Raw genomic sequence first — 13,009 nt, forward strand, 5'->3', positions numbered from 1 at the left:
CTAACTGGGCCTTGTTCGTGGGTTCAGCTATGAGTAATTCCTGGTCAAGTTGACGAGTCGTTGCTTGTGATTGCTCCGAAAGCACCGTTTTTGCCCTCAAAATCAGAATAAGCCGAAAAACGTGGCTTGTTTCGCATGCCGTATACGGAAAGAATCGTAGATAGACGCATGCCAACTATGTTCCTCTCGACCGAGCCGCTGGCCAACTATCCAGAAATAAAAAGAATACATATTCATGCCTCGAATCCCCCTTCTGTCTGTAAAGCTCTACTATTTCTGTATAACCCGACTTTTATTTCTTCTTCATAAACAAGGCTCTCACGTTTTTACGTTTCTACGTCTTCACAAGACGACTTATACGTTTCAAAACACACAACTACAACACAAGACAGCCATGTCGGGCCCAGAACCAATTGCCATTATTGGCTTCTCGTGCCGCCTTCCCGGCGGCAACTCCAACCCGCGCAAGCTCTGGGACTTTTTGGAGCGCGGCGGCATCGCCTCCAACAAGGTGCCCAAGAACCGCTTCAACATTGACGCGCACTGGGACGGGTCACACAAGCCGCGGACTATGCGCCCGCTCGGCGGAATGTTCCTCGAGGAGTTCGACCCGGCCGACTTTGACGCGTCCTTTTTTGAGATTTCAAAGACAGACGCCATCGCCATGGACCCCAACCAGAGACAAATGCTGGAAGTGGTATTTGAAGCGCTGGAGAACTCGGGCGTGCCTCTGGAGAAACTCGACGGCGCCCCGGTGGGATGCTTTGTGGGTTCCTTTGCCTCAGGTTGGTCCTTCTTCTTTTCTCACTCACCGTGGGTATACATGCTGATGAACTATGGGCAGATTATGGTGATATGCAAGGCCGAGATCCTGATGACCGTCCTGCCAACATCACCGTCGGCGTCGGCCGCGCCATCCTGGCCAACCGTCTCAGCCACTTCCTCAACATCAAAGGCCCCAGCATGACGATAGACACGGCTTGCTCGGGCTCCCTCGCCGGTCTGGACGTGGCGTGCCGATACCTGAAAACCGGTGAGATCGACTCGGCCATCATCGCGGCCAGCAACCTGTACCTCAACCCCGAGCACGTCATGGACATTGGCGCCGTGGGCAACGCGCACTCGCCCACGGGCCTCTGCCACACGTTTGACATTACCGCCGACGGATACGTCAAAGCCGAGGCTGTCAGTTCCATTGTGATTAAGCGGTTGTCGGATGCGATTCGGGACGGCGACCCCGTGCGCGCCGTCATCCGTGGCTCGTCGACGAATAGTGACGGCCGCACACCGGGTATTGCCAGCCCGAGCGCCGAGGCGCAGGCCGTGGCCATTCGTGCGGCGTATGCGAATGCCGGTATTACCAGCCTGAATGATACGGCGTACCTGGAATGTCACGGTACCGGAACGCAGGCAAGTACATGTCCAAGTTGCTCATCGCAGTTTGACCACTAACACGGCGGCAGGCTGGTGACCCTACCGAAGTCCGGGGTGCGGCGTCCGTTTTTGCTGCCACGCGCCCTGACGATAAGCCTCTTATTATCGGCTCGGTATGAAAATCCCATTGGTAGTCACAGGTATGAACGCGCTGACCATTTCAGATCAAAGCCAATTTGGGCCATGCGGAACCCGCAGCGGGCAACTCCGGCTTGATCAAGGCCGTACTAGCCATTGAGAATGCGCGCATTCCTGGCAACCCGACGTTTGAGAACCCGTCTCCTAAAAGTAAGTAGCGTATTATGTTTTCCATTGAAAATTACCTGTTGTTTTTTCTTCAGCAAATCTAACCATGCGACAGTCGATTTTGCGGGGTGGAAGGTCAAGGCTAGTCGGTACACGATCCCGTGGCCGAACCAGGAACTCCGCCGCGCCAGTGTCAACTCGTTTGGCTACGGAGGCTCCAACGTGCACGTCGTCATTGAGCAAGCCGCTGTCGACCACAAGCCGCGCCACGTCTCGTCCTATCTCTCCGAAGATGCCGAAATTGATTTCGACGATGATCTCGACGCGAGCCGGCCGCACACCCTCGTCCTGTCCGCCAACGACGAGGCGTCGCTGCGCGCCAACATCCGCGCCCTGTCCGACCACCTCATCAACCCGCGCGTCAAGGTCAGCCTGCCCGACCTGGCCTACACCCTGAGCGAGCGCCGCTCGGCCTTTTTCCACCGCGCGTACCTGACGACCAGCACCACCGACTTTGACGACGGCGCGTTTGTCCTCGGCAAGAAGCAGTCGGAGACGCCGCGTCTCGGCTTTGTCTTTACCGGCCAGGGCGCCCAGTGGCCGCAGATGGGCAAGGAGCTGCTGGAGTTCTTCCCATGGACACGCTCGATTTTGGAAGAACTGGATGCGGTTCTGCAAAAGCTGCCCGACCCGCCTGCCTGGTCGCTCGTTGGTAAGAAGCCTGGGTGAACAAACGATGATCAAAGGGAACCTTGCTAATGCACGTGAATAGACGAGTTGACACAGGCCCGCTCGGCTGAGCACCTTCGCCAGCCCGAGTTCTCGCAGCCTCTTGTCACGGCCCTGCAGCTCTCCATTCTGGCTGTCCTCGAATCATGGGGCGTGTCCCCGCAGAGCGTCATCGGCCACTCGTCTGGTGAAATCGCCGCCGCCTACGCCGCCGGCTTCCTGACCCGCGCCGACGCCATCATTGCCGCCTTTTACCGTGGCCGCGCCGCCGTGAACCGCAAGAAGGACTCGGAGCCCAATGTCGGCATGTTGGCCGTCGGCCTCGGCGGCGACGCGGTCCAGCCGTACCTCGCGGCCCATGCCGGCAGCGCCTGGATCGCCTGCTTCAACAGCCCGGGCAGCGTCACCGTGTCGGGCAAGATCGAGGCCCTCGAGGCCCTGGCGCAGAGCCTCAAGGCCGACTCCCACTTTGCGCGCCTGCTGCAGGTGGACCTGGCCTACCACTCGGCGCTCATGGGCGTCATTGGTGACGAGTACGAGACGCTCCTGCAGGCAAACAACTTTACCTCGTCCGAGGGCCACAGCAACGTCGCCATGTTCTCGTCCGTCACGGGCAAGAAGAAGACGGACCCGGCGGACGCCCTGTACTGGAAGAGCAACATGGTGTCGCCCGTCCAGTTCAGCGACGCCGCGCAGGAAATGCTCACCGCCCCCAACGCCCCGACCGTGCTGCTGGAAATCGGCCCCTCGGGCGCGCTGGCCGGCCCCCTCTCGCAGATCAAAAAGGCTCTCGACAAGGCCGACGGCGACGTCGCCTACGTCGCTGCCTGGTCGCGTGGCGCCAACGCGGGCAAAACTCTCTTCGACGCCGCCGGCCGCCTCTTCGTTGCCGGCTACCCCGTCGCGCTGGCCAAGGTCAACGAGTACCAGCAGCAGTCGACCATTGTCGATCTGCCCAACTACTCCTGGAACCACTCCGTCAAGTACTGGCACGAGAACGCCGCGAGCAAGGACTGGCGCTTCAAAAAGTACACGTCGCACGACTTGCTCGGCAGCAAGGTGCTCGCCACGTCGTGGCAGGCACCCAGCTGGCGATCGCACCTCAACCTCGACAACGTGCCCTGGTTAAAGGACCACAAGATGGGCGCCGACGTCCTGGTCCCCGGCTCCGGCTTCATCTCCATGGCGCTGGAAGCCATCTGGCAGAAGCACAAGGCGGTTGAGCCTGCCGCGGCTGACGTCGCTGCCATCAATGATCTCGCGTACCGCTTCCGCAACGTCAAGTTTGAAAAGGCGCTGGTCGTCGAGGAGGGCAAGGACACCGAGGTCATGCTCTGGCTGACCCAGAAGCCTGGAAGCAATTCGTGGCACGAGTTTGTCATTTCCTCGACCACGGCCGACGACTTCCGCATTGACCATTGCTCTGGCCAGGTCCGCGTGCAGGACGAAGTGGTTGACACTATTCCGGAGGGCCAGGACGGGGAGCTGGCTCACCCGACCGCTGGACGGCTGTGGTACAAGGCGCAGTCGGAGATTGGCTACGGATTCGGGCCTTCGTTCCAGAAGCTCAAGCACGTCGAGTCCCTGAGCGGCAGCCGCAAAGGCCGCGCCGTCGTTGCCCTGGAGCCACCGGCGTCCAAGTGGAATCCCCAGTCGTACTACCCCATCCACCCGGCCTCGCTCGACGGCTGCTTCCAGACTGTCACGCCGTCGCTGTGGTCTGGCGAGCGAAGCTCCATCAATGCCGTTGTTGTGCCGTCCGTTTTGGACGACCTCGTCATCAACAAGGTGCCCCGTGACCTTGTCAATGGCCTGTCCCTTGCCAACTCGGAGTACTCCGGCCGTGGTCGTCTCTCCGAGGCCAAGAGCTACATGTCCAACTGCACCGTGTACGATCCGCAGACCGGCAAGCTCATCGCGCGCATGTCTGGACTCCACTTTGCCGAACTCAATACCGATACCAAGGTTGATCCGCACACCTTTGACGAGATCTCGTGGAAGCCGGATGTCAGTCTCCTTTCTAGCCAGCAGCTGTCGTCGCAGTTTGTCGGCCTCGACGCCGTGGAGGCAATCAACGCCGCGATTGACCTACTCGCCCACAAGAAGCCCGCGCCGTCCGTTCTCGAAATCAGCCTCGACGCTAGTGATTCGTCTTCGATCTGGTTTGACGCGCAGAAGGAGTCTTTCTCGGCTCGCTCTGCCTATGCAGAGTATACTGTCGCCACCGTGGGCGGACCGAGCCTGGTTGACCTGCAGACCAGATACGAAGACAAGAGGAACACTACCTTTTTACTCTTGAGCGAGACAAAGGAAAATCTCGGTCTGGAAGCGGCTTCCTACGATCTCATTATTGTCAAGCTCGGAGAAGATGATTCCGGCAATCTGCTCCAAGCTATCGAGCCGCTGCTCTCTCAAAGTGGCGCCTACAATCTCATCGTCCAGGGCAAAATTTCCGACTCTGCGCCTGCCACTTCAGGTTCCGAATCTGGCTCCATGTTATCGGCTGCTACCCGATCGCCCGAGATCCTCGAGACTCCGCATGCAGGTGCGGTTGTCGATCCCAGAATCCAGTCCTCCTCCGTCTCCGACACGCCCTTGCCGGGCCACCACGCTGGGATCAAGGGTGTGGATCTCGACATTGCCCTCCAGGAGAAATTCTCCGCAGTTCCTAGCAAGGTATATGTCACACCACAACTGTCCGCTCTTGGATCGCCCGTCGAAATCGGGTCTAGCGACAGCCTGCTCGCACACTTGTACTCGCCAAGCAGCGCCGAAGCCGAGGCCGCCCGGAAGCTGTCCGTTGTCAGCTTCACTGGAAAGACATCTTCGCTTAGTCCCGAGCTGACAGCATCCCTCGAGCGTGCTGGCTGGTCCATCGCAAGCCAGGGACTCCCGCTCACCAAGCCAGCCGATGGAAGCATCGTGGTTGTTCTCGACGAGCTGCACGCGCCGCTCCTCCGAGACATTGGGCAAGAGCAGTGGACCGCCCTACAAACACTGGTCAGCTACGGCAACCCGGTCCTCTGGCTGACCCAGGGTGCGCAGCTGACTGTGACGAACCCTGATACTGCCCTCGCCCCTGGTCTCTTCCGTGTCATTCGCATGGAAGACCAAAGCGCCCAGCTCATTACCCTGGACGTTGAGTCTGCCACCGGCCCTGCTACCGATGCTGCCATTGCGAACGTTTTGAACCAGCTGCTCCAGCCGCGCTCCAAAGAGTTCGTCGAGACCGAGTTTGCAGAGAGAAATGGCACTATTCACGTGCACCGCATCGTGCCCGACGTTGCAGTCAACAAGTTCAAGTCGGTGGAGAAGCTCGGCGCTGAACCCGTGGTCCGCGACCTGCATGCGGCCGACGTCGAAGTATCGCTTCGCGCTGAGCGCATGGGCACCTTTGATGGTTTGACGTGGGCTGAGAACTCGGCCAGTCCTGTTCCTGTCGAAGAGGGTCGCATTGAGGTCGAAGTCTTTGCAGCGGGTGTCAACTTCAAGGATGTGGCCGTCACCATGGCCATTGTTCCCGAGAACGAGTACACGCTGGGCTACGAAGCCGCTGGCGTGGTCAAGAGACTCGGCGCTGGTGTCAGCAAGTTCAAAGTCGGGGATCGTGTATGCTTCCTGGCCAACGGCAGTTATGCCAACCGTCTGCAGGTGCCCTACCAGCGGGCGCACGTCTTCCCGGATAGCATGAGCTTTGAAGAGGCGGCCACAATTCCGTCCGTCTACCTGGCCTCTATCTACTCGCTGTACCACTTGGGCAACCTGAAGGCCGGCCAGACAGTCTTGATCCACTCCGCCACTGGTGGTGTCGGCATCTCCGCCATCCAACTCGCCGTGCACAAGGGTGCGGAAGTATTCGTCACGGCGGGTACCGAGGAGAAGCGCGAATTCCTGGAGAAGAACTATGGCATTGCCAGAGATCACATCTTCTCCTCGCGCAACACCAACTTTTCTGCAGGCATCAAGAAGCTGACTGGTGGTCGGGGTGTGGATGTCATCCTCAACTCGCTCACCGGCGAGATTCTGGACGAGTCCTGGCGCATCACCGCCGATGGTGGTACCTTTGTCGAGATTGGTAAGAAGGACATTGTGGACCGCAACTCACTCTCGATGGAGCCGTTTGACCGCAACTGCTCGTTCCGCGCAATGGACTTTTCTTACACGAAGGATATCTCCCTGCCATTGATTGAAAGGTCAGTCCCAAGCATTTTTGAACACGTCGGAGAACTTGAGCTAATTCATGATATAGACTACTTACTGAAATCTTTGAGCTGGTCAACGCTGGCCATGTCAAGCCAATCCAGCCCATCACTCCCTTTGGCTTTGACGACATCCCGTCTGCCCTGGCTCATATCCGCAGCGGTCGTCACATTGGCAAAGTCGTCATCTCGAGTGGCCAGCACGTCCCGGTCGAGGTTCCCATTCGACCCGCCGTGCGAAAGCTGGCTCTGGACCCGACGGCCTCGTACTTGATCGTCGGCGGTCTCAAGGGCCTCTGCGGCAACCTCGCCATCCACATGGCCAAGACTGGCGCGCGCCGCATCATTGTCTGCTCTCGCAGTGGACTGCAGGATCCCGCGTCGCAAAAGACGGTGGCCAACTGCGCCGCGTATGGCTGCGAGATTGTCGAGGCAAAGGGCGACGTGGCCGATGAAGCTTTCGTTCGCATGATCTTCCAGGAAGCCTCTCCGGCTATCGCGGGTGTCATTCAAGGCGCCATGATTCTCAGGGTGAGTTTCTCCCGTTCAATACTTTGAAATAGGCGCTTTCTTACTAACATTCGTACCAGGATAAACCATACGAAATCATGACGTGGGAAGAGTACCATGCTGCCATTCACGCCAAGATTCAAGGCACCTGGGCGCTCCACCGCGCTTCCCTCGACCAGCCCAAGAGCCTCGACTTCTTCACCCTCCTCTCCAGCATTTCGGGCATCGTCGGCAAAAAGGGCCAGTCCAACTACTCGGCGGCCAACACCTTCCTCGACTCGTTTGCCTACTACCGCCAGTCGCTCGGCCTGCGGGCCAACGCCGTCGACCTGGGCCTGATTGAGGACGTCGGCTACGTGGCGGAGCAGGGCGGCATGGACAGCCACTTTGACCTGCGCCAGTGGACGCCGATTCTCGAGGGCACCCTCCGCAGCATCCTCGACTACTCGATCCTGCAGCAGGCGCCGACGCCCCTCAACGCCATCAGCGCGTCGCAGCTCATCACCGGCATCGGCTACCCGCTGCCCGACGACTCGGACCTCAAGCGCGAGGCACGCTTCGGGTACCTCTTCAGCCAGGTCGGCGGCGAGGGCGCCAAGGACGGCGGCAGCAAGGGCGACCAGGCGATCCGCGCCCTGAAGCTGATGCACCAGTCGGGCGCAACGGGCGCGCCGCTCGTCAAGCTGGCGACGGAGCTGCTGGCGGCGCAGATCACCAAGATTCTGCGTCTGGATGCGGAGCTCGAGCCGGCCAAGTCTCTCATGGCCTATGGCGTGGATTCCCTGGCGGCCGTCGAGTTGAGGAACTGGGTTCGATCTGAGTTGGGCGCCGAGCTGTCGACATTGGACATTACGAATGCCAGCTCCCTGATTGCGCTGTGCGAGAAGCTTGTGCTGAAACTGCCTGCGGCGTGATTCTTTATTATAAATATTGTACGGAAACTAGATTGTTAGATATTTTATTTGTTCAATTTCAACTTGCCACGTTGCTTCCATCATGTCCTAGTGTCAACTTTGAATCTAATGCTGTAGCAGCGTGCTAACCAAGGCAAACCCCATCAAATCGTAGCATTGCGGGAGGCCACGATCGGCTCTTGGATTAGCGTCTCCATGGCCTTTGCGCGCCCCATTGTGCTGCAAGAGTAGACGTTGTTTGGAATGGATTGATTACGACTGCAGGTTCCTCAGCCCACACGGCTCACAGTATCCGTGTACAATGGTACATTACGACCACGTTTGCAAAGCACAGACACTATAACGTAACAGCTTCTTTATCACAGAACCTTATTATGCAGCTCGCCGGTTTGTCACATCTATTAGCGGGAAGCGATTGGGGAATATATCAGTGGATGAGTAAAAGCTATGATAACTAAGGAAATGATGGTGCCGGGAAACCCCGTTTGAAGTCTGATTGCCGCCCCCTCTTAGACACTTGGGTTCTTAATAAAGTCAAGAAAGCTGCTGACTTTGGTGTAAACACCGGGAGCAGTCGGATGTCCGCAAGCAAGACCAAACGAAACGATGCCAACCAGTGTTTTGGAGCTGGCATCGACAAGAGGACCGCCGCTATCTCCAAAGCAAGAATCCTTGGCTCCTCCGGGTACACCGGCGCAAATCATGTCCTGAGTAATGGAGGGCGCACGCGGCCCGGCGGCTTGGTATGCTTGACTGCAGTCATTGCGGTCAAGGACCGTAAGCGCAGTTTCTCGCAAGAGTTGGGGCGGCGTAGTCGACTCCGCTTCAGGATCCGGAGTACCTTGCGGCGGCTGAGAACCGGGATCTTGACCAACAGGGGAGCCGGGATTTTGACCAACAGGGGAGCCGGGATCTTGACCAACAGGGGAGCTGGGATCTTGACCAACAGGGGAGCCGGGATTTTGACCATTCGGAAACCCGGGATCTTGACCAACCGGAAAGCCGGGATTTTGACCAGTAGGACCTTGGGGATCACGAACAGACAGGTCAAAGTTCTGAGGCAAGAATAGTTTCGGGGAAGGCTCTTGCGGAGCATCTCGTGGGAATATCCCAGGCGGGAAGCCGCCTTGTGGTGGACCGCCTTGAGGCGGAATGCCTTGACCACCTTGGCCTCCCTGTGGTTGGTTTGGGTCCTTTGTAACTCCCCTAAGCTAGCTGTCAGAAGCTCGCTCGATAAAAAAAAACAATTCATTATACATACCAACCAGCCAACTTTGCTGCAGTTGAGGCTGCCGGGTCCTGGCCCTGCTCCGGCAACTGGACAAATTTGATTGTCGGGCCTGCTTTGATTGGCGTTGACAGTTTCCAAATAGAGATATCATTCACCAGGGTCTCTTCGTTAAACCCACGGTGGTTCTTGATACTAGCCACGCCAACGACAGTGGCTTGACTGCTTGTGCGATCCTAAACCGGCGTAAGTATCTGTATAAGCACCAAGCTGTAGAGGAAAGGAAAACTTACATTTGACCCAGCAAGGACTGAAAATTGGCTGGCAGGCTGACCGCCACTACAATGGGCGGCTGTGACAACAGTGTCGGGTGCTATCAGCGATCCGCCACATGTATGCTGGTCTCCGGCTCCGCGTAGAGAAACGATCCAAGGCCATTCAGATTGGTTTGCTTGGGATCCTCCAATAACCTTTGCTTCAAAGTCGATGGGTTGCGCAACCGCTGTTTGGACGGTGAATATAGCGACTGCAGCCGCGAAAGCTTTGTTGGGCGCCATTTTTAGGGGAGAAGAGTAGAACGAGGTAGATACTGTTAATAACTGTCAGAGAGCTCGGTGCAGAGCCTGGAGATATTCCCCAGAGGAATCGTAAATAGGACATTTATATATTGATTTTAGTCGAAGCCGAAGTACATGTATTGTAGCCATTGGCTTTTGAGTGCTTTGCATCGCATGAGGTTACCGGCTTTGCATAAACTATGCCCGGATGCTGAGTTTCGAAACTTTGACTCAGTTCTCATAATTAGGCATAACTTGACATAATTGTATTGGCCATCTGGAGTTTGGCGGGTGTGATCAAGACATAGCTTTTATTTCTTAGGCTCGATATACCGATCTGCATAATTTGGGGATTATAAGCCGTTGTAAGCAGGCATTATGCTAGTTGAAACAAGCTATGAGCAGCAGCATTAATTTCTAGACTACGGTTCCCGGTAATAGTTTATTAGGCTGGACCTACCTTTGTATAATGGTATATTCTGAAACTTCGTCGCAATATGCCTTGGATTCCTTCTGGCCGAGTTGCTTCAAACGCGCCACTACGCATCAACAGATTCATGGCAGGGCCACAGATCATGTTCTCGAGCCACCTGATTGCCATTTTATAAGGGCCTCCATCGCAATGCGTACGCTATGAGCACGGTTCAGCAATGATTGGTGCTGCGACGGTCCCATCGTAGGATTCCATGGCCTCGTCAAGGGCTTTGGCAGTCGTTGCGCTGTTCAAGGCGATAATGTGGTGTTTCGAGTATCTTTTCTTAAAAAACAATTGGTAGGTTCACCTTTGAGCTATTTCCGCGAGGTGGAAGCGGGGTAGTTATAACTGCCCCGATGACGAGTCGTATCCAGGGGCAGCGAATACGCGTAAGGTGACGTCGACCCCGTGACGCCTACGAAATACAGGATACTAAATTTAGTCTCAGTGTTCTCAAACTAAGAAGATCCTCCACCTGGTTGCCCGCCAAACTTCAGCAAGGCAAGAGAGGAAAGGCTGATTGTCACTGGCAAAGAACGGCGGGAACCAGACGCGCTCCATTTGCCGAAGGTACGCAACTCTATCAAAAGCTCAGGACAGGAGAAGAGCTTCAACGCGATGCTGGGCCTCTATTCATGGCACTGCACCACGTGCTAGTTAGAGCCTGGTCACAGCCAGCCCACTACCAAGGACAGTTCAAAAAACTACCTACCTGGTGAGACAGGCTCGTGGGGGGTCTTTGCCACTGTCTCCTGTGGATTCTCCGTCTTGACTCTTATTATCGCCGTAAGCACGCTTGAGAATAGATGCGCAGTACAATGGCGATCACCTAGAAACATGTGCTAAGGTAAAGGACGCCATAGCCTACACCACCATTATCCCTGTTAGGCGCGTAATAATAGGACTTGACTCAGCCGCGACGCAGTCACGCCGCTGGCTCGCGTGACATATGCATAACTAACTGCTTGGCAAGGGTTTTGGATGTGCCCCCGCATTGTCGCCATGTCGAAATCCCGTACTTTGCACTATTCAGATACCAGGGCTCAAGCCCGCCTTATTACATACAAATTACTAGTAGATTGCTAGGCTAGGCCCTGGCCGCTTCACATCGCATGAGCGGGCTTGATCACTAGTTGGGCCACAGTGAATGGCAACCATACAAGTTACAGGTGGCATGCATTATTGAGTAGAAAACCGGGGCGGATGATAAGCTGTCTAACTATTGTTTCCCATCAGGGTGGAATCCTGGGCGAGGCAGGCAGGCAGAATGAGCCAAGGAGTCGAGAAAGTGATGAGGGAAGTAACGGAAGAGGCGGAAGAGGCGGAAGAGGCGGAAGAAGCGGAAGAAGGGGCGGGAGAAAATAGGCTGCGCCTAAAATTGTTACTGTCCAGGGACTTGCCTAGCCAGTGAGGGTGAAAGCTCTAGTTAGGAGGCGATTCGCACTGGGAAGCGTATGGGCACATCTGCAGCAAGTCAAATATGTCCAAAGTCTTCCAAAGTGCAACTGCCTATTTCTTGATAACATCACCTCAGCCGACAATCGCCAGGGTCCCGGTCCCAGCTGCACGCTACAATGTCGCAGCCGTCAATACGCACGTCTCCTTTCCAGTTGCTCTCTATTCACGATTCCAACTGATTGCGCAGCATTGGTAGGAGGTGCGGGGGGGCTGGGACACTTGCAACTTCCACGACGAAGATTGGACACATCATCTTCAACAAGGCGAATCTTAAAGTTGTAGCCGTCGAAGCCGCCGTCTTGATTCGTCAAGGGCTCCCCTCGGCGCTGGAGACCTCAGGTTTGATGGATGGGCCCGGCGTCGACAACAGCGTAGGCGGGCAAGTTTATGCTCAGACACTGAGTTTTTGAAACGGCACGTCGATCTGTTAGCGTCTTTTGCGGGCTCTATTAAGAAGTATCATGCGTATCATGCATGGGACGTGGAACTGACTGTGGATTTTTTTCACGATCTCATTATGCCTTACAGAATTGTATCCTGGTCGACAGGTACTTTACGAGCTAGGCTAAACACTGACTCGACTTTTCAAAATAGAGTCTGGCCCTGTCGGCGGCTGCGAGCATCATTTTCTCCTGCCTCTCAGGCGACGGCGGTGATGACGACGTGGCTGTCTTTTGGGGGGTATGTGCCCTCATCTCAGAAAACCCTCTTTACCCCGACGGTACGGGCCATGCAAGGTCACAGAGAAATGCGAAATGCGGTGTTTTGCTTGTTTGTTGGCCGAGAAAGGTACGTATGGGAGAGAGCCTCTAGGGAGCCAGGCCTCGTGCGAGTACCTACCTACCCGGGAGCAGAGCGAGGCTGGGCAAATCCAGAGTTCTTGTAATTCGGCTCTTGCCCTTATTATTGATACATGTTAAGAACTGCCATATGCTACTCTGATGTATTATTCTTTTGTACAAAGTTGATGCGAGCACATTACTAAGTTACTGCCTCCCCTGTTCCTGTCTTAGCAAGCTCTGCAAGTACCCCAGATCCACCGCGTCACAGCAAACGCGTCCAGCATCCGCAGCAATCTTGTCGAGCAACGGGCGCGTTTTGCCATCGTCAATCGTGAACATGATATGCCCCTTATCTAAGTACTCCTTGTACATGGACAACTCCAGATTGATATTCTCGCTGCTCACCGCCGTCATCGCCTCGAACCACGCATCCAGGTCCAGCACTCTGGCCTGTACCCTCCCACCGTGCAGCTGTCC

General features: G+C 56.1%; 3 protein-coding genes across 3 annotated transcripts in view; 1 reads left to right on the plus strand and 2 right to left on the minus strand.

Moving 5' to 3' along the window:
- Window positions 1–394: 394 nt before the first annotated feature.
- CCM_08016 (polyketide synthase, putative) lies at window positions 395–8,032 on the plus strand (the record flags this gene model as incomplete). Its single annotated transcript, XM_006673155.1, has 8 exons — window positions 395–785; window positions 845–1,410; window positions 1,464–1,547; window positions 1,599–1,722; window positions 1,796–2,392; window positions 2,453–6,602; window positions 6,659–7,139; window positions 7,199–8,032. The coding sequence occupies 8 exons, from the start codon at window positions 395–397 to the stop codon at window positions 8,030–8,032; spliced, it is 7,227 nt and encodes a 2,408-aa protein (XP_006673218.1).
- A 509-nt stretch (window positions 8,033–8,541) lies between these two features.
- Window positions 8,542–9,817, minus strand: CCM_08017 (Peptidase S1/S6; the record flags this gene model as incomplete). The annotated part of the gene is made up of 3 exons (XM_006673156.1): window positions 8,542–9,238; window positions 9,294–9,496; window positions 9,554–9,817. The coding sequence occupies 3 exons, from the start codon at window positions 9,815–9,817 to the stop codon at window positions 8,542–8,544; spliced, it is 1,164 nt and encodes a 387-aa protein (XP_006673219.1).
- A 2,919-nt stretch (window positions 9,818–12,736) lies between these two features.
- The window catches only part of CCM_08018 (polyketide synthase, putative), a gene marked incomplete at both ends in the record, with an annotated part of 11,479 nt that continues 11,206 nt past the window's right edge, over window positions 12,737–13,009 (minus strand). Inside the window, one exon of the mRNA XM_006673157.1 lies at window positions 12,737–13,003. Coding sequence (XP_006673220.1) covers window positions 12,737–13,003 — 267 coding nt within the window. The remainder of the gene's footprint in view (window positions 13,004–13,009) is intronic.

The sequence above is a fragment of the Cordyceps militaris genome, assembly GCF_000225605.1.
Source record: "Cordyceps militaris CM01 unplaced genomic scaffold CCM_S00006, whole genome shotgun sequence".
In the NCBI taxonomy this organism is placed as follows: Eukaryota; Fungi; Ascomycota; class Sordariomycetes; order Hypocreales; family Cordycipitaceae; genus Cordyceps; species Cordyceps militaris.